Below are 25,352 nucleotides of genomic sequence, written 5' to 3'. Positions count from 1 at the left end.
CAGTGCCTCTGTGCCGTCGGGTTCAATCGCTGGCCTCTGTCCTCTTGGTTGACCTCACTCTGCTTGGATGTTACAGCCTAACTCGGAACCATCAGGCTAGAAAGCTGAACTCCTGCTGCTGCGGCATTAAATGGCATCTGCTGCAAAATGCACATGCAGCTGACCGGACAAGAGACGGGATGGGTTTTGCTGCGGTACCATCCCTTTCCATGACCCACCAGCCCACTGACACTAAGGATTGAATTTTCCTTCAGCGGTGTGAAAACAGGAGTCAGGATTATTTCCGAATCCCAAAACCGGTCCCCAGGGAAAACAGCCACTCATTGGGAATTTGACCAGAGTCCCCCACGTCCTTAGCTGGCATGGAGATAGGACCCCCTCATCCGAAAAAGAGCAGTGGCCACCAGGTCCCAAAGCTGGAGGGCCAATCAGAGCCCTTTCAGTAATATAAAGACAAAATACTACAGATGCTGGAGATCTGAAATAAAAACAGAAAATGCTGAAAATACTCGGCCGGTCTGGCAATCATCTGTGGAGAGAGAAACAGAGTTAACGTTTCAGGTCCAATATGAAGAAGTCATATTGGACTCAAAACATGGCGGGGGGGCGGTGCTGGTGGAGCCTCACTGGCCCCGTACCCACCTCGGCCAGTGCCAGGAATGGGTTTGGGAATCCGGCAAGCTGGCCAGTTCTGGTATATCCAAGTCCTGCCTGCCTCCGTTCCTGACCATACAGTTCAGGAACCACACAAAATGATCGCTTGGGTGAGATACTTCAGGGTCCTGCCCAGCATTGGTAGAACCAGGTCCCAGCCTCAGCGCAAGGCACTGCCTTCAGGGTGCGAATTAATCATAGAAAGTTAGAAAATAGGAGCAGGAGTAGGTCATTCGGCCCTTCGAGCCTGCTCTGCCATTCAATGTGATCATGGCTGATCCTCTATCTCAATGCCATACTCCCGCTCTCTCCCCATACCTCTTGGCACCTAACCCTAGTATTTTCTCCAAGTTGTCCAAAAACCTTCCTTGGTACTTCCTACATCATATACTAGAGTCTCACCAAATCATCCTGGCCATTGACAGGTTGTTCAGTCAGTAATCGCTAAGAGAGCGCCCCAGCTCTAATACACCTTTTTGGCTTTCATTCAATGTCTAGAACCAAGAATGTAGCCTCTAGAGCAGCTCTGGATTGAACTGGCTTATCGCTACTTAGCAATATGTTTTCATGCCATGTCACCACCCTACCTCTTCCCAACTTCATTAACAGACCCAGGTTAAGAACATCGACTGTCCACACACATACCTGCTGCTCATTTTTGTACCAGCTGAGGGTTGGTGTTGGGGTGCCGCTGGCATCACAATCCAACGTCAAGGGCTGGTTAACCGATGCTGTGATGTTGTGTATTCGGTTGTTGCCTTGAATCTCAGGGGGAGCTGGAAATGAAGCAGGGGGGAGTGGGGGTGAAGAAGGGAGGGAGATCAAACATTCCAATCACCACAGAAAACAGTTAATGCGAACATGAGTGTCTTCACGCTGTATTTCATCTGTTGCTGCCATACCACAAACTCCCATGCAGCACTACATGAACAAAGCAAGATACTGGAGTGAGAATCCTCCAAGACCTGGTTTCACTTAATTTTCATTTTGCATGTGTTGCAACACAGCTGCTCTATAACTTCATTAATCGTTTGCAACTGTTGGACCAATGGACTGCCTTTTAACTTTTGACTCATTGAACAGGATGGCTCAGGTGCTCTCAGCAGCATTCCAGATCCAGCAGAAGCTGCTTGCGATGGGAGCTGGTGATCTCCACCAAGGGGCTATAAATTCTGGAGCTGGACGAGAATCAAAAAAGCATGTGCACAACACTGTTGACGATGGTAATAGTGGACCTGGGGCTCCTAAAAGTTCTTAACTTTTTTTTTGGGAAAGATATTAATACTTGTCCTCTCTCACTTTCCAGGCGCTCTCTCCCTGCCCCAGCCATCATGGCTAACAGTGTGGGGAAACGACCCGCTCCCTGAACTTTACTTCAAGCTGCACCACCCGCAATGGTTCAGATTGGGAACTTTGAACGAGATTGCGGAAGTGAATTTGCCACCCACTAATTCACATTACAGTGTACCCCTCTACTGCCCACCCTGTAAAGACTTCTTTCAGCTGCCATAGCATAAAAAAGCGTTAAACAGAACTCTGAAGTTCAATCAGTCTTTAAATGCATGGTGAAAGCAATACAGTATTTTTAATGAGTGCATGCCAGACATGGAGAAAACAGCCCAGGCTGTAGTGTTCCAGCTTTCAACATAACTTACAGTCAGACTCATTCATAGTATGGTCCAAGCAAAGTTCAGCCAGGTAATGTCACTAGTCTCCAACCTTGCCAGCAATGGGAACACCACAATCCAGTGGGAAACTCCAGCTCCAACAAAACCTAATGCAACTCCCCAAACTGAGCCAAGTGACTTGGAAGTTCTGAACTCAGAGTCATAAGAGTTGTTACGGCACAGATAGAGGCCATTGGGCCCATCGAGTCCATGCTGGCTCTCTGTACAACAATCCAGTCAGTCCCACTCCCCCGCTCGATCCCCATTGCCCTGCAAGTTTATTCCCCTCAAGCACTGATCCAATTTCCTTTTGAAATCATTCACCCTCTCCACTTCCACCACCCTCATAGGCAGAGCTCCAAGGCAGCACTGCTTGCTGCATTAAAATGTTCTTCCTCACATTTCCCCTGCCCAAAACTTTAAATCTGTGCCCTCACTTATACCATCAGCTAATGGGAACAGTTTTTCTTCCCCTACCTTATCTAAACCTGTCATAATCTTTACAGCTCAATCAAATCCCCCCTCAATCCCCTTGCTGCAACTCACAGCCTTTTAGTTGTAAGTTGGCATTTAGATATTCAGCTGTTATCTTCCAGAAATGCCTTCTGATGCCATGCACCGGCCATCTGTCTGATTAAAGATGCCGTGTGCTAAACATCTGGACACTTGGATCGGGAACTGAGTTCCGATCCTAATCTCTGTATTTGTCTGGCCGTCTCTTCTGGTTTATCCAGTGTGACGATGGTTCACTAGGAGAGTTTAACATCAAAGCATAGCTATTTACCTCGGACTTTCAATCGATACATTCTTTTGGAAGATCCAGCCTCATTCGTTGCAATACACAAATAATCTCCACTATCATAGGGTGAAGCTGAATCAATTAGAAGAGAACCATCCTCCAGTATTGAGATTCCTGGTTCATTTGCTGGAAGGTCTAAGCCATTTTGTAGCCAGCGTATAACTGGTGGAGGAGTTCCTGGTGATATATAAACAGAGAAGGTCAAGCAAGTTACAGATATCATGAGGGTACATCAATAAAGGGATTCAATTGGTATATGAAAAATGTTTGATCAGGATCTATATCTATTTCACTAAATTAGAAGTCAGAGTAGGTGTACAGATGGGAACAGCAAGTTACAAAGTGTAAGGACTCCATCCCATTCTTTCAGTTCCTTCGCCTCCGTCGCACCTGTTCTGATGATGCCACTTTCCAAAACAGTTCTTCTGACATGTCTTCCTTCTTCCTTAACCGAGGTTTTCCACCCACGGTGGTTGACAGGGCCCTCAACCGTGTCCGACCCATCTCCCGCTCATCCGCCCTCACATCTTTCTCTCCCTCCCAGAACCATGATATGGTCCCCCTTGTCCTCACTTATCACCCCACCAGCCTCCGCGTTCAAAGGATCATCCTCCGCCAACTCCAGCATGATGCCACCACCAAACACATCTTCCCTTCACCCCCCCGGCGGCATTCCGTAAAGACCGTTCCCTCCAGGACACCATCATCCCCTACACCTCAACCCCCTCCCACGGCACCTTCCCATGCAACCGCAGAAGGTGCAACACCTGCCCCTTTACTTCCCCCCTCCTCACCGTCCAAGGGCCCAAGCACTCCTTTCAAATGAAGCAGCATTTCACTTGCACTTCCCTCAATTTAGTCTACTGCATTCGTTGCTCCCAATGCGGTTTCCTTTACATTGGAGACACCAAACACAGACTGGGTGACCGCTTTGTAGATCACCTTCGGTCTGTCCGCAAGCATGATGCAGACCTCCCTGTCGCTTGCCATTTCAACACTCCACCCTGCTCTCTTGCCCACATGTCTGTCCTTGGCCTGCTGCATTGTTCCAGTGAAGCTCAACGCAAACTGGAGGAATAGCACCTCATCTTCCGACTAGGCACTTTACAGCCTCCCGGACTTAACATTGAGTTCAACAACTCTCTCATCCATCCCCACCCCCTTTCTGATCCCCCTTTTTTCTAATAATTTATATATTTTTAAAATATATTTTTCTTTTCCCACCTATTTCTATTATTATTTTTAAATTTATTTCCATCCATTGTTTTATCTCCACCTTTTAGCCTATTTCGATCCCTTCCCTCTACCCCACCCCCACTAGGGCCATCTGTCACTTGCTCGTCCTGCTTTCTACCCTTAATGTCCCCATTAGCACATCCTTTAGCTAATATCACCACCGTCAACACCCCTTTGTCCTTTTGTCTACGACATCTTTGGCAATCTCTTCTTTGCCTCCACTGGCCCTCTATCCAGCTCCAACTGTCCCACCCACCTCTAACAGCTTATATTTCACCACATTTCTATTTTTCTTTATCTCTGATGAAGTCATACGGACTCGAAACGTTAACTGTATTCCTCTCCGCAGATGCTGTCAGACCTGCTGAGTTTTTCCAGCTATTTTTGTTTTTGTTTAGGATTTCCAGCATCCGCAGTATTTTGCTTTTATTTTAAGTTACAAAGTGTCATGCCCAGAACACATGATGGAAAACATTATATGTGTATAAAATATATGTATGTCTATATCATCCTGGTTACATTATAAAATTATTAACTTTTTTTAATGGACAAAAGCTTTACACTGACTGAAGCCTGACCAGCTACGGCTCACACAAAAGGAATTTCGAGCTTTCAGGGAATAGTAAGGATCTCGGTTATCCCTGAAGAGGTGCGAATGCCCCCTGTGACTGCAGAAATCAAATTGCACAAAGACCCTTTACATTTCTAAGGCCAACGGAGACGATAACCCCTTCCTGCCCGTAACACAAAGCGACACAAACAGATTAGGGGCTGGATTTTTATGTTGTGGGTGGGAAACAGGAGATGGGCCTGTTTCCTGGTCCTGAACCTGTCCCCGGGAGGAAACAGTCACTGACCTGGGTTTTAAATGGAGGTGTCCCCTCAACTGGCACAGGGACAGGTTCAGGAGGTGGGAGGGCCAATCAGAGGCCTTGCAGCTTAAAAGGAGCAGTGGCCTGCAATGGGTGCTAAGAGCCAGATCTTGCAGACCCAAAACGGGACAGAAATGGTCGGCCGATTAACACAGGCAGAGGTCCCGCCTCCATTTCCTCCGGCGGTTATTTTGTGGGCATGGGAAAAGGCGCAGGGCAGGAGGCCAAAGGTCAGATCTTTCAGGATTTTCAGCAGGGTGAGTAGGCTTCGGAAGCCCGATGTGACACCGCCGTATGAGAAAAGGTGGGAACAGCCATGGAGGCAGGATAGAAAACAAGGAAAAATCTTGAAAGGCAAGTTAGAGGGTTTTTGGGGCCTTACAGGTGGCATTGGAGGCAAGTTACCATGGAGGAAGGTCAGTATGGGAGGGGTAGAGGCAGGGGGACGACTCCATAGAAGGGCCAAATTTTGGGGAGGCATTGATTTTGATGGGCCCAGGAGGCTCGTATCTGCATTTTTAAGTTCCAGTAACCGAGGCTCAGGCCTGGTGCCGGAATTTATAAGGGATCATCGGAACCCGCAAAGAAATAGGCAGCGAGTCAGGCCCTACAGTGGGATCACTGAGGGGCCATCCTGCCTTGCTTACTGCCTTGGGTCTGCCAATTGAGACAACAGGTGTGCCTCTGGCACCAGGTAGGGCCAAGTTCCACTAGGAAAATCCTGTTTCCCAGCAACCCGGTGATTGTGGCGGGATCCAACAGTGGGATTAATCCCACCTCCCGATTCCTGTCTCCGACACGAAAATCCAACCCTGAGTGACTGAGAGGGCACTTCATTGTGGAGGCACCCTCTCTCTAACTTTTTTTTACAAGTTTAAATAAAGGACAGAAAAGCAGCATTGGGGAAAGTCAGGGGAGATAGGTGGGCGGGGGGCATTGGGAATCCCTCTATAGGGCAGACTTCAGCTCCATCCACATTCATGTGGGCAGCGAGAACCTGTGGGCCTGCCTGGAGTGTGAACAAAGTTAATAAACTCTCTCAGCAAACTGGGTGTGTGAACAAAGTTAATAAACTCTCTCAGCAAAGAAAAGTTCTGTGCCTTGGTTTTTGACTTCACCAACCAATTTGGACTGTATTAACAACACTAGCCGGTTACTTACCTTTAAATAACCATCGCCGCAATTCTTTAGTGAGAACCTTCCTTTTAGGCCTCAGGCCATGGTCTGAAATAAGAAACCATCTCTCCCACTTTCAAACACTCATGTGACAGCAGAATCTGTCCCAGCTTCAAATTTATTTTTATTCAGGGTGGCATTTGAAATGCTTAAACAGTTTAGACTTCCTTTTAAATAAGTATTCTATAAGCATATTGTGAAACAAAGGGGCTTGCTTGGAGCTTAAAGAAATCAGCTCTGACGGCATTGTCGATATTTTTCTCAAAATACAAACAGTTTTAAATGTATGTTTAAACAATGATTTTACAAAGCACTGAGGAGACCAATGCTTTGAAGTCATCTCTTTTACATTACTTTGTGGATTTGGAGCTCTGGCAGCAAGAGTCTAGCAGACAGTTAGCACCAATACAATGGGCCAAATGGCCTCCTGTGCTTGAAATGGTTCTGTTATTCAAATTCACAATTGTGATGATAGCCCAGAAATTAAGCTGCACGAATGTTTAAGGTGCTCACCTGAAATTCCTCTAAAGCTAGTATAGCAGGGCGGTGGGGTCAACCCTCCAGTTTAAAATAACTAGGTTAATAATTGCACAATGATAATGGTGAGTGGAATAGCCCAGACTAACAATAACCTGCATTTATATGGCGCCCATAATGTAGTAAAACGTCCCCGAGGTGTTCCACAGGGGCGGTTATCAAACAAAATTTGACATCGAGCCATATGAGGACATATTCGGACAGGTAACCAGAGGTAAGATAGTAGGTTTTAAGGAATGAGGAGAGAGAGAGAGAGAGAGAGGGAAAGGTGTAGAGAGGGACTAGGAAAATGAAGGCACAGCTGCCCACAGTGGAGTGATGCAAATCAGGGCTGAGTGCAAGAGACGTTCAGCGTTTGGTCACTAGTACCGTACGATGTAAATTCAGTGCGGACAGATATCATCCAATTTTGACGGCAAAAGCTGACTTGGTCACTGGCATTATTTCTAAAAATAAAGCTGCTCCTGTCTCCAAACAGACAGTGGGAACCAAGAGGCAAAAGAACATAGGTAAAGAAAAAATTTTAAGCCTTCAAATGCGAGAAGCAAGTAATTAATTAAATGAAAATAGAACAGGAATAAAAGAGTAAAACTAGAATAAAATCAGTGGGAAGAATAAACAGGAGGAAAAAAGGCTAGCGCAGTCAAAACATTAATTTAATGTAAAATCATTCAGTGGTTTAGGTTTATTTCAAATGATGATGATTTCTGTTCATTCAGTTCATTACTGTATTCCTACAATCTTACAGCATGTTCAGTCCATCTTGTCTGTGCTTCTCATCAAAAGGATTATCCAATTCGTCCCACTTCCCTGCTCTTTCCCCATTGGCCTGTAAATGTTTCCTTTAACAAGTATTTCTCCAATTCCCTTTTGGAAGTTGCTACTGAATCTGCTTCCTTCACATTTTCCGGCAATGAAATACTAGATCATAATAACTCCCTAGGTAAAAAAGCTTCCTCATCGCCTGTCCTGTTTTCGGTCAGTTACCTAAGCTTGCTTGGACCATAAACACATCGGCCGAACAGCCAGTTTCTGTTCTGTAGATACTTTGTTAACTTAAGTCCGTGTCCTTTGGTAACTGACCCTCCTGTTGGTGAATACAGTTTCTCCCTATCTGCTCTATCAAAACCTCTCATCGTATTAAATGTAAAGCTCCACTTCACTTTCCCTGCTGTAAGGAGAACAGTCCCAGTTGATCTCGTCTCTTCATATAACCAAAGTAATATTACTGTTTATTTCAATGTCACAGGAGGTGCTGCAGACCAAGGAGTTTTGGGGTTTTTCGTGCCCCAGGCTTCTTCGCATCCTCATAATGCATTTATCTAGCTCCCTGAGATGCTTCCTGAGGGTCTCTGGCAACAGCCTGTGCCATGCTCACCACACCAGTATCCATTTTATTCCCGCCAGGTTTGGGTGGGAGCTGCTCTGTCATTACAGTAACAAGGCCTTGGCAACACCCTGGCCAGTTGGCATAACTGCCACCCTGTCCCTGCCACTCCCCCCTCTCCCCCAACAACCCCCCACCCCCACAAGAAAATAGACCCTCACCATTGGCTGGACAGGGAAGCATGATTTTTTCTCTGGCCAATCGCTCTAGTTCGGCATCGAACGGGGAAACATCTTCGTCAAAAAATGGCGGTTCTAATGAAACATAAAAGACATTTGAAAAGACTTGCATTTATATAGCACCTTTCATGGCCACCAAACATCCCAAAGCACGTCAGAGCCAATGAAATACATGGCCACCAAACATCCCAAAGCACGTCATAGCCAAAGTAGTCACTGCTGTGATGTCAGAAACATAGCAGCCAAGCTCCCACCAGCAGAAATGTGATAATGACCAGATAATCTGTTCTTTTGATGTTGATTTAAGGGTAAACATTGGTCAGGTCAACATCGCTGTTCTTCTTCCAAATAGTTAAGGGAAGTTAAATTAAAGGGTAGATCATTAGAGATGTAGTGGAAGACATTTAAGGGGATGTTTCATAACACTCAGCAAAGATAAGTTCCAGTGAGAAAGAAAAACTCTCGGAGAAGGATGCACCATCCATGTCAAACTAAGGAAGTTAAAGATGGAATCAAATTGAAAGAAAAAGTGTAGAATTCCACAAAGAATAGTGGCAGGTCAGAAGATTGGACAGAATGTAAAAACCAACAGTGAATGACTAAAAAATATCAGAAGGAGGGAGAAATTAGAGTATGAGAGACAGCTAGCTAGAAATATAAAAACAGATAGTAAGAGCTTCCACAGGTATTTAAAAAGGAAAAGATTAACTGAAGTGAGCATTGGTCCTCTAGAGAGAGAGGCTGGGGAATTAATAATGGGAAATAAGGAAATGGCAGAAGTGTTGAACGGGTATTTTGTGTCTATTTTCACTGTAGAAGACACAAATAACATCCCAAAATTACTTGTAAATCGAGAGGTCAAAGGGAGGGAGGAACTCGAAACAATTACAATCACCAGGGAAAGGGTAGTGAGAAAATTGTTAGAATTAAAGGTTGACAAATCCCCATGATGGGCTTCATCCAAGGGTCTTAAAAGAAGTGGCTATTCAGATACTACATGCATTGGTTTTAATTTTCCAAAATTCCCTAGATTCTGGAAAGGCCCCATCAGATTGGAAAGTAGCATCTGTGACAGTCTATTGAAGAAAGGAGGGAGGCAGAAAGTAGGAAGCTACAGGCCAGTTAGCCTGACATCGGTCATAGGGAAAATGCTAGAATCTATTATTAAGGAGATTATAGCGGGGCACTTAGAAAATCTTTATGCAATTTAGGCAGAGTCAACATGGTTTTGGGAAAGGGAAATTGTGTTTGAGGAAGCAACAAGCAACGTAGATAAAGGGGAGCCAATGGATGTGGTTTATTTGGATTTTTAGAAGGCATTTGACAAGGTGTCACATCAAAGGTTACTCCACAAAATAAGAGCTCGTGGTGTAAGGGGTAACATGTTAGCATGGATAGAGGATTGGTTAGCTAACAGCAAACAGAGAGTAGGCATGAATGAGTCATTTTTGGGTTGGCAAGATGTAAGTGGAGTGCCACAGGAATCAATGCTGGGGCCTCAACTACTTACAGTCTATATCGATGGCTTGGAGGAAGGGGTCGAATGTATGGTTGCTAAATTTTCTGATGACACTAAGATAGGTAGGAGAGTAAGTTATGAAGAGGACATAAAGAGTCTGCAAAAGGATTTAGATAGGTTAAGCGAGTCAGCAAAAATTTGGCAGATGGAGGATAATGTGGGAAAATGTGAACTTGTCCACTTTGGCAGGAAGAATAGAGAAGCAGTATATTATTTAAATGGAGAGAGACTGCAGAACTCTGTGGTACCGAGGGATCTGGGTGTCCTGGTACATGAACCACAAGAAGTTACTATGCAGGTACAACAAGTGATTAAGAAGGCAAATGGAATATCGTCTTAGATTGCAAAAGGAATGGAATATAAAAGTAGGGAAGCTTTTGCTACAGTTGCACAGGGCATTGGTGAGACCACATCTGGAGTATTGTGTACAGTTTTGGTCCCCTTATTTAAGAAAGGACATACTTGCATTAGAAGCAGTTCAGAAAAGGTTCACTCGACTGATTCCTGGGATGAGGGGTTGTCTAATGAGGAAAGGTTAGACAAGTTGGGCCTCAATCCATTGGAGTTTAGAAGAATGAGAGGTGATCTCATTGAGATCCTGAGGGGACTTGAAAGACTGGATGCTGAAAGGATGTTTCCCCTTGTGACGAGAACTAGGGGACACAATCTAAAACTAAATGGTCTCCCATTTAAGACAGAGATGAGGGGAATTTTTTTCTCTTGTAGGGTCCTAAGTCTGTGGAATTCTCTTCCTCAGGGAGCAGAGGAGGCAGGGTCATTGAATATTTTTTAGGCTGAGATAGATTCTTGAATGACAAGGGAGTCAAATGGTATAGGGGGTAGACAGGAAAATAGAGGCCGTGCAATCAGATCAGCCATGATCTTATCAAATGGTGGAGTAGGCTAGAGGGGCTGAATGGCCTACTCCTGCTCCCAATTCATATGTTCTTATGCTCATATGTATGTTTGTAAGAAGCACAATGGGATCTGTTCATTCACCCAAGAGGACAAACAGGGCCTCGCTTTAACATCTCATCCAAAAAGTCAGCACCTCCAACAGTGCAGTACTCCCTCAGTGCCGCACTGGCCTGATACACTTGATTTGTGCACCCAAGTCCTGGAGTGGGACTTGAACACACAACGTTCCAACTTAAAAGGCAAGATCCTATCCACTGAGCCATAGCTGGTGCACCATCATGGCCTATGAAGCTTTTGCCTTCAGTGAAACAATCTACATTAATTGGCTAGAAAAGACCTCAAAGTGATGCCAGTCGCAGGCTCCATGCTGACTGAGCATAATTTCAACCTTATCCTAGTAGAAATACAGAAGACTTTACTTTTAGTGGATGGAATCAAGTTCTTTTTTAAATGGTCATCTCACTTGTATGTATCTTGCATTTGATCTGGCCACAAAGGCAAAATGAAAGCAGTTTCCAGTATCTTTGCAAATGGTGGTCAGTCGCCAGTTGCTGAGGAGATTGCAAGTGCCTCAGGAAGACACTGGGCGGCCATTTTAAATTCAGGAAAAGAAGAGGCTGCAGCCATTTTGAGGCTCCGGGTCTCATTTAAATGGAAGCAATGAACGAGGCAGTCAACAGCTTCACAGTACAGGCTAGCAGTGAGGTTAAGTCAGTGGGTGATAATGTGGAGCCTGGGGTGGCCTTGCCTCACAGGAACAATCCTGCTCTTCTTTACCTTACAAATATAATTTATGACTTAACGTTCCGGTGCCTCTGAGGCTGAGTTATTATTGAAACATTTAAGATTCTGAGGGGGTTTGACAGGATAAATACTAAGAGGATGTTTCCTCTCGTGGGGAATAAGGGGTCTCCCATTTAAGACAGAGTTGAGGAGGGATTTCTTCTCTCAGAGGGTCGTTAGTGTTTGGAATTCTCTCCCCCAGTGAGCAGTGCAGGCTGGGTCATTGAACATGTTCAAAGCTGAATTAGACAGATCTTTTTTATTGACAAAGGAGACACGGGTTATGGGGACAGGCAGGAAAGTGAAGTTAAGGCCACATCAGATCACCCACGATCTTACCGACTTGCGAGCAGACTTGAAGGGGCCGAATGGCCTACTCCTGCTCCTATTTCTTAAGTACTTATGCTGTTACGGTTGGAGAGTGCACAATACATGCTCCGCCCAGTTCTATCCTAAAATGGCCATTGAGGTCCTAGGTACAACATAGGACCCCAATATGTAGATTAAAAGTGGCCTACCGCTTGAAACAGGTGGGTGTTTTGGTCACCCAACAATCGGCTCCTGGGAAAGAGGCAGCAAGTCAATCATCACAGTTAATGGGTTATGTCTATCAAATTCTGTTTGAGATTATCACCCCATTTACATTAATCTTGACATTAAAATAATCTGTGATTCTGACATTCCCTTCCCTTCTGGTACACCACTGGCTTCAGATTTGTATACAAAGGAAGGCGAATGAAAGGAGTTGATCATTTCATTTTTCTTTTTCTTTACTGCCCAGCCCAAGGGGAGGTCTTGTGGCACAGTGGTAGCGCCCCTACCTCTGGGCCAGAAGCTCCAGGTTCAAAACTCACTTCAGGACTTGATGTCCACGGAAGGTGCATTCATAATGTGGCCAAACAGGTTTTTTTTATCAGCCTGTAGATCCTTCCATATGCCTGATGGCAGGCAGTAAGAATGGGAGAGTTTCCTGGCCAGCCATACTGCAGAAGGCAATGGCAAACCACTGCAGTACTTTGCCAAGCATAATCATGGACCAATCCAATGGAAGTTCATGGTCACCAATGCTCTCTTAGTGTACGGTACCTGAAGAAGGAGGAATCAGTCCAAAGCCAAAAAAATAAACAAGTCAGGGGCAACATCCAAAATTCAAAATAGTTCCAGTCTCCAGTGCAGCTCCTATATGGCTAATATGAAAGTAGTCCAGATCTGACATTGTTGGTATTCAAAATGGAAACTATCATGTGGTTGTGATATAAATGGTTCCAAGGCGCACTTACCCAACACTACCAATGTCATTTCAGTCATATCATGCCCGGCGCTATTGGTCGCTTCACAACGGTACATCCCAGCATCAGAAAGTTCCACGTCTGCGATGCTGATTGAGCCATCAGGGCCATCCAGGGAGTCCCTGGCACCCTGCAGCAGGGCTTCATCACCTTTGTACCACCTGATTTTGGGAGTCGGGTCACCATGTGCCAGGCAGGGAAGGTCAACGGACTGACCCGCAATCACCTTCAGGAGGTGATGTGAAAGATGGATTTTGGGAGGGACTAAAAAGACAGAGAACAGAATAAGAAAACATCATTTGGTTCATTAATACCGTAGGCTTTACCCAGCTTATTTATAGAATCATAGAATAGAATCACTGGACGGTTACATCACAGAAGGTCATTCGGCCCGTCACGTCCATGCTGGCTCTCTGCAAGAGCAACTCAGCTAGTCCCATTCCCCCGCCTTCTCCCCATAGCCCTGCAAATTTTTCCTTCAGATAATTATTCAATTCTCTTTGAAAGCCACGATTGTGTCTGCCTCCACTGTACCCTCAGGCAGTGCATTCCAGATCCTAACCACTCGCTGCAACACATTTTTTCTCATGACGCCATTGGTTCTTTTGCCAATCACCTTAAATCGGTGTCCTCTAGTTCTCGATCCTTCCACCAATGGGAACAGTTTCTTGCTATCCACTTTGTTCAGACCCCTCATGACTTTGTCTCCAAGGGGAAAAGTTTCTGCAGAAATTCTTCCTGCATCCCACCCACAGGGGAAGTCAGACCCCAGTCCAGTAGATTGGTCCAATAATGCTTCAATTTTACAGAATGAAATAGCTTCTTATTGATGACAAATCCATGGCCCCAGGGGCTCAGGAACCAACATAGTCTGAAGAGACAACCGCGAACCTTGGTGTTGGTGACTGGTTACCCAACAGAAAATCCCCCAGTAGCAGAGAACAATCTCAACCTGAAAACTTACACATCTATTTACTGGCCCTACATCCACCACCCCCACCAGTAGTAATGTACACCATCCAATCTAGGCACAATGAGAAAGAGTGTAAAAAAAAGCAAGCAATGGGTGTGTACACAGATTTAAATCGTATGCATCAGAAGCTGTGTTGTTCCTACCTGAGGCTTGTACTGTTCTTGTTAAGCCCCAAAAGAAACATGTGTAAAAGTGAAGAGTGCTCTCTCCATCCCTCTCTTCATTTGCGGCAGGTACATTGGGACCTAGGTGACTGTGCCAACTTGGCTGGCACATACCTCCATGCAGCCTGCGCCATACTTCACTGGAGGTTGGCTTTCAGTCACAAGACTAACCCACTTCGATGTCTCTCCTGCAGCAGAACCTTTGACCCTCCACCACCAAAGGAAACAGTTCTGCCCACATTTCTCCAGTGTAAAAGAAAGACTTATATTTATATTGTACCTTTTGTGATCTCTGGAGTTCCCAAAGCTCTTTACAACCAATGAAGTTCTCTTTGAAATGCAGTCACTGTTGTGATGCAGGAAACACAGCAGCCAATTTATGCACAGCAATGTGATAATGACCAGATAATCTGTTTTAGTGATGTTGGTCGAGAGATAAATATTTGCCAGGACACAGGGGATAATCCCACCTCCCCTGTCCTCCTAACACCACCCTCCACCGCCAGCAACGCCCCCCCCACCCCCCACCACCCACCAATTGAATACCTACTATTCCTTGAAATAGTGCCATGGGATCTTTCACTTGCACCTAAGAAGCCAGCTGGGGCCTCAGTTTAATGTCTCATACTGAACGAGCAGGAACAATTGGTGCACTTTGTTTACTTTGACAATGACTTTCCCTTTAGTACATGCTGCAGGCTTCAAAGAAATTTACACGCCTTAGCTAAGTGTGCTGCAGTCCAAGTTCCCCTGACTAACCCTCCCAACCCAGTAGTCTATTGCGATTAAGGCAAGGGACTGCCCTTTCAAAATTCTGCACGGCCTATTACAGATAGACCTGAGCCTGTGCTTTAAGTCAACTCCATCTATTTTCTACCAATTTGTCAAAGTCTGGGATCAAGTGTCTCCTCTGAGTCAGGGTACCAGAGATCAGTAAGCAGCCAGAGAACCAAACTCCAAATATCAGTCAAGGAGGTAAGAAACCAAAGGGAGAACACGAAGCAGGGATAAATAGCTCTCACCATGAACAATGAGTTGCAATGTCAACGAGGCGTTCCCTGCTCTGTTTATAGCAGAACATTTGTAGAGGCCACTGTCAGATGCTCTTAAATCCAAGATCGTCAGTGATCCTGATGGTAAGACTGTGTACCTAATGGCAAAGAGAGCAGGTGGTTCAGGAAAGGGAAAAGGTTTGCACTTCACATCCACAAAATTCTTTACAAATTGGCTAATGCATTAAGATAGCGCAAATGTTCATCTCTTGAGCCAGAGTTTGAAGTCAGCCCGGACAACAGCCGTGGACAGCAGCAATGGAGCACTATTCGGATAAGTTCTCCAATTTACCAACTGCACTAAAACAAAAGCACACTATTAGTCTGTGTTTTAAACAAGGGATATCTGTATTTCAATACCGGCAATTCTTCTAGCCCCTTGGATGTAGGACTGGCAATATGTGCTAAAGGGGGCATGATAAACAGAGTTAGGAATAGAATCAGGCAGCAGTTGTTCAGAGGGTAGTGGAAATCTGGAACCCTTCCCCAGAATTGGTGCCTGCTGAGTCAGTTGAAATCATCACATCTGTGAGCGATAGATTTTTCTTAGCTGAAGGTATCAATAGATATGGAGCAAAGGCAAGTAACCAAGGGGAGGTATGGATCAGCCATGATCGAATAGAATAGTGGAACAGGCTAGAAGGGCCGAAAGGGCAGAATGTTCATCTGTTGGCAGGTTTGTCCTAAAGACCTGAGACACCTAGGAACTAAGTAGAGACAATTTTAAATAAGTTTCACATCACCCTCTTATTCCCTGTTGAGGTTGTGTTGGTTTTTTTTTCTGCTGGAAGGTCAATGGAACATTTTCAGCTTTTCATTTGGTCTTGCCTATTGCTAATGGACGAATGCTACTGCTGAGAGACCTGACCATGTCTTATGTCAACCTGTATGTAGTGCACTTCAATCTGTGCACAATTCCATACGTAACACACTCCAGGTTATTCCCTCACACAATGTGCTTGTGACATGTTACAAACATGTGATAGCCCCATTTGATGCACATCATTCATGCACTTCACAGTATGTGACACACCAGCTTGCCTGTTAACACTAAGTGATGCACTCCAACTATTTTCTTCTATGTGCCATATGCCAGGCTTCGTGTCATCCTGTGTGTGACACATGCCAGAATGCATGTTGTCCTGTGTGTGACACACGTCAGGCTGCATGTTATCCTGTGTGCAACACACGTCAGGCTGCTTGTTGTCCTGAGTGCGAGGTATGCTAGGCTGCATGCTGATCTGTGTCTTATCAATGTTTTAATAAATAGGAGGATATGAATCGTATAAAATGTATTCATAGTTCTTAAACTGCCAGTATGTAAATAAACAAAAATCAAACAGTGATGTTATTGAAAAATATTCTCATCGCTTTGAAGAAACAGAATAACAAACATAAAAATGCCGACAGTAATTAAGAAGGCAGTGTGTCTGATCTGATTTAAATGCCCTACTCTGCCACATTCTCATTGCCTGACTCGGACAGATAGGACCAGCTGTGATATTATCAAATAACCATAAAACATCAGCTTCAAACCAAATCCGGTGTGAAGGTCCTGCAACCTGATTTGAACTTGCTGGGATTGTGAGAGAGCAGGAATTGCAGGCAGTCCCCTAACTGAAGAGGATCCATCTGAGCTTCTGTACCTGGGTTATAGCCTGGATTCCTGCTGCTGGGCAGAAAACAAGTGCAAGAATGTGATTTTCATTATCAGGAAGGGCTCGAGACTCTGGGGCTCTTTCCACTGGAAGAAAGGGGACCAGGAGAGGATCCAATAGAGTTGATCAAAAATATGAGGGATCGTCATGACATAAATTAGAAAAGTATGATTTCTGCTGGTCAGTGTGTTGGTGACTAAAGGGCACAAGTTTAAAATTACCAATAAGGGAGCAAAGCGGGTGAATCAGGAATCCCACCCTCACTTCCCTCAGCAGCCAAGGGTGCATTCCATTTAGACCAGGTGAATTCTCTGCTTTGCAGACTGCCAACCTTTGAAGTAGATCCTCTTGCCTGAGAAGGGAGAAGGCTGAGCGAATGACCTGATAGAGGTCTTTAAAATAATGGCAGGCATAATAGAGTGAAGGTAGAGAAACAGCGTTTCCACTCCTGGCAGAGAGCAAAACCAGACACTGCAAATATAAGATGGTCACCAATAAAGGCAATAGAGAATTCAGGAGAAACTTCTTTACCCAAGGAGAGCGGTTAGAATGTGGGACTCACTACCACGAGGAGTATTTGAGGTGAATAGTACAGATTCATTTCAGGGGAAGCTGGGTAAACACACGAGGGAGAAAGGGATAGAAGGATATGTCAAAAGAGTTAGATGGAAAGGGGCGGGGGGAGGCTCACGTGGGGAATTAACACCAGCATTGACCAGTTGGGCAGAATGGCCTGTTTCTGTGCTATTGTATGTCGAGGACATGGGATGCACTACCATAAATGGTGGAGAAAGCAAACTCCATGGCAGCTTTAGAAAGGGGTGCAGAGAAATATGTGGAAAAGAAATGAAGATTGGGTAGGGGAGAGGAATAGGGTGATGAGGTGAATGTGCTGTGCCTGTAATGCTGGTGACAAAGTCAATAACCGACTCTTGGCAGTCAGGCACACTGAAACAATCGCCTTCTCTCATTCACTAATATTTCAAATATATCATCCAGCTGATGCTCTTTTGCCCAAGGACTTTGAACCATTTGCAAAATTCGGGAAATCAGCACAAACAGCTTTTAAGCATCAATGTTTAGCAATGCCAGTGTCTGATAATTCAACCAGAACCGGGTCTGATTTTTCCTTTGCAAAGGCTCTACATGCAGAGCCAAACTCCAAACCCAAACTGGCAAAGGAAAAAAAGAAAAATTCGAGTGATCATTTTTAATGGCTAGATTGCAGACAGCTGAGATCACAACAGAAATCGTCTCCCTCACAATGATCTAATCAGCCAGAAGGTGAACAACAAGCATTTCTGCATCTGTCTGCTACACAGAGGAAATTCAGTGCAGCCAATGAGAACATCAGTCCCTTTCCACCCCAAGATCAGCACAGCAGGAACATGCTTGAAATCCCTGGAGTTCACTAAAAACCATTTGTGTATGGGCCCAAGCCAATTCCCGCTACAGACAAGGCGTTCTGCGTCTTTCTGATGCCTGGTCTGGACAAGTCAGGATAGGGTCAGCCTCCTTAACTAAGTCCAGCCTGTAAGTGTTCCCTGAAAGGGGAAATTTAAATGGAGTATCAACCACATTCCTAACCTTCCTAACAGCACTGTGGGTGTACCTACACCACATGGACTGCGGCGGTTCAAGCCAGCGGCTCACCACCACCTTCTCAGGGGTAATTAGGGATGGGCAATAAATCCTGGCCTAGAGCAGCGACACCCACATCCCATGAAAAAATAATAACAAAAAACATTTCCATATATAGTCACTGATGAAGATGTCAGCACCCACAGTTTCTACTTGCTGGTGGTGTCCAAACCAATCAACGCTCACTCATTGTGGCTTCAAACACACACATCAAAGCGAACCACAATGGGAGACAAACACAACAACAACTTATATTTATATAGTCCATTTGCCACAATAAAACATCCCGAGGTGCTTCCCAGGAATGTTATAAAACGAAGTATGACATCGAGTCACAAAAACAGAGATAGCAGGTCAGATGGCCAAATGCTTGATCAGAGGGGTAGGTTTTAGCAATGTCTTATAGAAGGAAAGCAAAGTAGAGAGATTTAGGGAGGGAATTCCAGGGCTTGGGGCCTAGAGAACTGAAGCCGCCCATGTTTGAGCAATTAGAATCGGGGATGAACAAATGCCAGAACAAGAGGAACGCAGATACCTCGGAGGGTTGTGGAGCTGGAAGAGATTGCAAAGATAGAGAGGGACAAGGCTATGGATGGATATGAAAACAGGCATGAGGATTTTAAAATCAAGAAGTTGTTTGACCAGGAGCTCATGTAAGTCAACAAGCACAGGAGGTGATAGTGGAATGGAACTTGGCTTTGGTTCGAGTTAAGACATGAGCAACAGAGTTTTGGATGGCCTGAAGTTTACAGAGGGTAATATGCTGGAGACCAGCCAGGTGGTATTGGAATAGTAAAGTCTGGAGGAAACAAAGGCACAAATAAAGGTTTCAGCAGCAGATGAACTAAGGCAGGGGTTAAGTCAGACAATGTTACAGAGGCAGAAATAAATAGTCTTAGTGATTGCAAGAATAGGAGTTGGAGCTCATCTTGTGGTCGAAACACAACTTATTTAGTCTTAAGTGTGTTGGCACATTTTGTCTGCTCATAATCATAATCTCATTCCCAACAATTCTCCAACATTGACAACTCTGAACACAGCAGGCAACCTTCAAAAATCTTGACACATATGAGTCCTTAGCTTTTTCTCCAAGTTGCTCTTTGCGCCAAGATTCAAGTACAGGTCAAAATATGTGGAAAAAAATGGGACAACATAAACCTGGATAGAAGAGGGCTTCACATCTAATATTGCTTTCATTACATCTTGCCTTTATTTACAGCATTATGAATGGCACTCTGAACTCTTATTGATGTTAATTTTGGGTTATGCTTTCAATGTAACTATTTGGACACCTCACTGGGATGTGTAGAGGTGTTTACGATAGGACTTTCAATGTGTTGATGGGTGTCTGGAATCAGGGCATCATTTCCTCTACCCGATGTGAGTAACCAAACTGTAAATCAATCCTCTGCAATAGAATGATTTAATTATATAAATCATGCACATTGCCCTACTGTGTCCCATAACACAGACAATCTAAAAATTATTGTATATTTAAATGTGTCTCAAGATGCCCATAACGTTAAGCAACTTTGCAGCTTGGATCATTTAGTAGTCAAAACATAACTTGTGTACAATGGGGACAGAAACATTTACAGCTTGCTGCCATTTTTCTCTTTGAGTTAACTAACAAGTCCAGCCATTTTTCAGATGAAATATAAAACCAAGAGCCTCTCTGGTGGATGTAAAATGTCCCATGGCACTATTCAAGAAGAACAGAGTAGTTATCCCCAGTGTTCTGGCCAATATTATCCCTTCACTAAAGCAGCTTTAACTGGTCATTATCACATTGCTGTTTGTGGGAGCTTGCTGTGTGCAAATTGGCCGATATATAAATGCGTTTTTTTTTCTTTCTTTCTTAAATAGATACAGCCAATTTGCACAAATAAATGTCTCGCAATAATTAGATGAGCGGCCAGATAACCTTTTTAGTTGATGTTGCTTGAGGAATAAATGTTAACCAGGCTACAAGGAGAACCCCCCTGCTCTTCTTCAAAAATGCCACGGAATCTTCTATATTCACTTGAGAGGGCATCTCATGGAAAAAACAGCCACCCAGGCAGCCTAGCTCTCCCTCAACATTGCACTGCTGTGGCAGCCTAGGTTATGTGCTTAACTGTAAGTGCGACTTTATGGTTCTGAGGCAGGGCTGCAACCACAGAGCCAAGGCTATCACAAGTGCACTAGCTTAATGAACTTGAAATGCTTCCCCACCATTTTAGCAGGAGTGTTAAATAATAAATCAGATATCACATCTGCCAGGACAACTTAGGAATTTCAGTGTGTGCCAAAGATGATTTCAGCGCCATAGGCTCCTCAGCACGGCTGATACTGTGCTGAACTGCTTATAGCAGATTTATGAGAAAGTGAGAATATGTAAACTGTTAAATCTTTTAGCGCTGGTTATCAGTGAGGTACAGTTTTAATCATTGCAGTACTAACTCTCTCAGACACATGGGTAGGATTAAATTAAAGAATTGTACACAGCTTCTAGTGTGCTCTGCCATTGTGGACTATAAAACTAATGGGGCATATTTACAGTAAATGGAGTGACTAGTTGCTCTGATCAGTAGGGCCAATTTCCTAGAGTCACTTTGGTCTAAATTTCGACAGCACATTAAGGAAAAACAGATCGAATTTATTCCAGGTGATGCACTTTTATCCAATGAGTATAGCATGCCTGGTGCATCAATGACCTTGATCTTGTGCTTTATGTGGTGTTAAAATGCTATGAGTGCTCACAAAGTGTTTAAGGCTCAGCTTGCGATTGGTTAAGTTCTACTTCTAGTTGATTTAGAGCCCCTAACCCAAGTACTTCCTCAGGTGAGTATGTTACACTGTTAGTCAAGGCAAGGCTGAATGTTCAGGTGCCTGGGATTCCAAAGCCTGGTGATCTATACAAATGCTCAACACCACAGCACAGTTGTTCTGTAATGCGAAGTAAAGTTTAAAGTGGTTACATCCGCTTTCACCAAATTAGTTTATGCTTTTTCACAAAGACTTTTTGATCAAACCTGCTCAGAGCAGTGTGCATGTGTGTGTGCATGAGCGTGTGCATGCATGTGCATGTGTGTGCGTGTGCAAGTGTACACCACGTAGTATTATTGGCATCAAGTACTTCCAGGGCACATGTAGCATGGATTAGATGGAGATGGACTTGTTCCCCTGGGAATAAGTAGAGGCAATGAGGGCATCCCATTCTGTGGATAACGTTCCAGTAATGCAGGCATGGCCTTGGAATTGGGCAGATCACAAAGCTTTAAGTGAGGCCAAAGTTGAACAGGCTCTGAGCATGAATTCCAGATTAATCCAATCCTACAGTTCCTTTTGTTGGAGGGAATTATTTTCAGAGTTTTCTACTTTTGAAGGTTTCTCCTCAGCTTCCTAACCATTCCCCCACCAATCTCAAAAGATGGGTATTTGAGGGTCTATAACAGTGCAAGATGTAGTTGGTGTGAGAAGGGGGACGGTAGAATAACGGTAATGTTACTGGACTAGTAATGCAGAGAACTGGACTACAATGCTCCAGAGGCATGAGTTTAAATCCCACCAGCAGCTGGGGGAATTTAAATTCAATGAATAAATCGGGATTAAAAGGCTAGTCTCATTAATGGTGAAACTACCTGATTGTTGTAAAATCCAACCTGGTTGATTAATGTCTTTCAGGACAGGAACTCTATTATCCTTGCCTGGCCCGGCCAACATGTGACTCCAGACCCACATCATTGTGGCTGACTCCGAACTGCCCCCCGAAACGTGTAGCAAGCCACTCAGTTATATCACAACACTACAGAAGAAAGCCCTGTGTGCATACCTACACCACATGGACTGCAGCGATTCAAGAAGGCAGCTCACCACCACCTTCTCAAGGGGCAATTAAGGATGGGCAATAAATGCTGGCGGATGTGAATGATGCTCGAGAACAAATGAAAGCAATCTCCCACAAAAAATGCATTTCAGGAGAGAGATTTACTCTGCCAATCTGATTTTTCCGATTTCCACATAAGCAAGCTGATAAATTCTGTCGCCCAGGGACAAGTTTGAAAAACAGTTCATTCACTTTCACAAAACTGATTTCAGTGCTACAACCAGGGAATGAGACAGATCTTTCACCTCCCAGCCCTGGTGACAGTTTATTATTGCAGCTCAAAGAGATGACAAAAGGCTAGAAGATGGATTTTACCCCAGTGACTTGTCCCTTCACTGCCTTCCTGGGGGAATCCAATTTAACCTGCTCCTTTGAGCACTTGAGCAAGGACACCAGACAGAAGGTAGTGAGGGCCCTTCTTTAAACATGCAGGTCAAACTCTGATGATGCAATTGAGGCCCTCCTTGCAATTTTAACCCTAGACCAGCCTGCACAGGGAACCTGGCACAGGAGTAACTGGGGCAAGTTATTTAAAAATGTGTTTGATTCCTTATGGACCTGCAGGATTAAGAGTCTCCCTCAGGACCCTAGATAGAAACCTTGGACTTCTCCAAACTGTTCAGCTTTACCCAAGAGCGGTAATCTGACAGTTTTGGAATCATCCTTGTAAATTAGAGTCCAGTTGCCAACCAATCAGCACTCTCTTCTCTTAGAGTATAAATTGTTGTTTTCCCCTTATATTGGTATTCTTACGCAGTGTCCTGATGAGTGCAAGACGAAAAGCTTCAACATGTTGCTTCTTTCAGCAACACTGTAAATCTTTTATTGCATTCTCTCGAGAGCTTTTATGTCCTTTCTAGCATGGAGACCAGAACTGCACACAGTGCTCTAAATAGCGTCCTGTACACATCTCTGACGTAAGTTCCAAAATATCAGCAAAATACCGTGGATGCTGGGAATCTGAAATAAAAACAAAGTGCTGGAAAAACTTAGCAGGTCTGTGGAGGGAAACAGAATTGATATTTTGAGTCGAATGACTCTTCTTCGGAGTCATTTCTGAAGAAGTTCTGAATAATTCATCAGGCTGAATTATCAACTCTGTTGATGCTGCCAGACCCGCTGAGCTTTTCCCGCACTTTCTGTTTTCACTTCCTGTAAGTTCGCTACTTTTGAATTCAGTCCCCAGGAATAAATCCCAGTAGGTTGTTAATATTTTGGATTGTTTTGCTTACCTGCTTTTACTAATTTGTTCATTTTTATCCCTAGGCTCCCTTCGCTCTCCTACCCCATTCAGTTTCGTATTTTCTAAGATGGAGGTGATGTTTCTATTTTTCCGACCAAAGTGTATCACCTCACATTTTTCCATGTTAATGTTCATTTACCACTTAACAGCCCAGCCTGTAAATCTTCTAATGTCTTCTTGTATTATGTCACTTCCTTCTTTAGTGATAACCAAGTCCCCCTGTTCGGTATCAGCTTCAAGTTTCGATATTCAGTAGCTTGTTCTTAAATCCTAAATCCAAATCATTACTATCAACTATGAATAATAGTGGTCCCAGCACTGATCCTTATGGAATACAGCTTTCTACCTTCTTTTAACCTGACAAACTACCCTTTACCCCTACTCTTTATCTTTTAGCCAATCCGTTATCCATTCAGCAATTTGCCCCCTGATTCCATGTGCCCTAAGCTTTGTCATTAGCCTAACTTATCGAAGGCCTTTTTAAAATCCAAGTAGGATACATCTATCATTTTACCCTTGTCTACTCTTTCCTCTACCTCTTCAAAGAATTCTATTAGGTTAGTGAAGCAGCTATAAGCCTTTTGGAATCCCTGACTATTTATTATATCTTCTGTCTTCAGATGCACCTTTATCAATTATTTCTGTATAGATTCCAGTATCTTTCCTGTCACTGACGTTAAGCCATCTGGCCTATAGGCCCCAAGCTTTGTTCAGAGACCCTTTTATAGGATATATAGGAACTATATATAGTATACAGGAACTACACCAGCTGTCCACCAGCCTCCTGGCATTATCACCTCTTCTATGGAACTTTTTTATGTGCGCACTAGTACCTCTGATTTCCCTAGCATGCTTGAGCATATGTGGCTGCATTTCATCCGGACCTGGGGCCTTATCCTCTTTTAGTTTTGCTAGTTTGTTAATTACTTTTTACCACAAATGTATTAGTCTTTGCAAGCTCTGGCTTACTTACGGCTCTGTGTCGGAATCACTGTGGATTTAAAATGAGAAATGAGCATCTTTTTCAAACAGGCACACAGGCAGCTTCCGTCGGAGAAGGCCCTGCTGCCCCTCAACTCCACCCTCGCCTTGACCCAACAACCAAAGCTACAGTTTCCAGTCTCCCCTGGTGCCCACTGGCATTATTCCAATCAGGTGCACCCCCTCTGCCACCAAAGACTTTGGTGGAGTCAAAGCTGGAGAGAGGGTCTCCGCGTTTTATATCAGGTTCTGCCATCTCTGGAATTGAGGCCTAAGTTCCCAGACTCCCATTTGAAGAATGGACATTTTGATAAACTACTGGAGGATTGCCTTGACTAGTATGGCACAGAAAGTAGCGGAGAAATATGAAAAATTTGGAAAATCAGTTCCATACGAGTCCCATTACACCCTGTCGGAATGCACCATGACTTCCAATGTGAAGCATTCTTTACAAGTCTTCCCTGGTAAAGAAATTGTACAAAGTACAATTTGCCAATGATACCAAGACAGGCAGGAGAGTAAGTTATCAAGAGGAGGTAGAGAGTCTGCAAAGGGATATAGGCAGGTTGAGCAAGTGGGTAAAAATTTGGCAGATGTGGGAAAATGTGAACTGTGCTACATGTCCTGCGTGTAACACTCCTTCACTATAGTGTCTTCAAAGCCTCTTAATGCTATTTTCGGTTTGCAGTACAATCAGATGTTTGCCCGGGCTCAGGTCACTTGTAATGTTTTCCATTGTTTTGCTGAATTGATTGG

At 44.2% G+C, this 25,352-nt stretch overlaps 1 protein-coding gene across 1 annotated transcript in view; it reads right to left on the bottom strand.

Annotated features, from left to right (window-relative positions):
• Positions 1-25,352, bottom strand: part of LOC144686126 (hemicentin-1-like) — a 418,005-nt gene that overhangs the window by 285,294 nt on the left and 107,359 nt on the right. Inside the window, 5 exon segments of the mRNA XM_078551270.1 lie at positions 1,300-1,430; positions 3,106-3,297; positions 8,490-8,582; positions 13,008-13,280; positions 15,176-15,303. Of these exon segments, the coding sequence (XP_078407396.1) occupies positions 1,300-1,430; positions 3,106-3,297; positions 8,490-8,582; positions 13,008-13,280; positions 15,176-15,303 (817 nt within the window).

Source organism: Cetorhinus maximus, chromosome 10 (genome assembly GCF_964194155.1).
Source record: "Cetorhinus maximus chromosome 10, sCetMax3.hap1.1, whole genome shotgun sequence".
Classification (NCBI taxonomy): domain Eukaryota; kingdom Metazoa; phylum Chordata; class Chondrichthyes; order Lamniformes; family Cetorhinidae; genus Cetorhinus; species Cetorhinus maximus.
The sequence above is the reverse complement of the archived record's forward strand: the minus strand, read 5'-3'. Positions and strand labels throughout refer to the sequence as shown.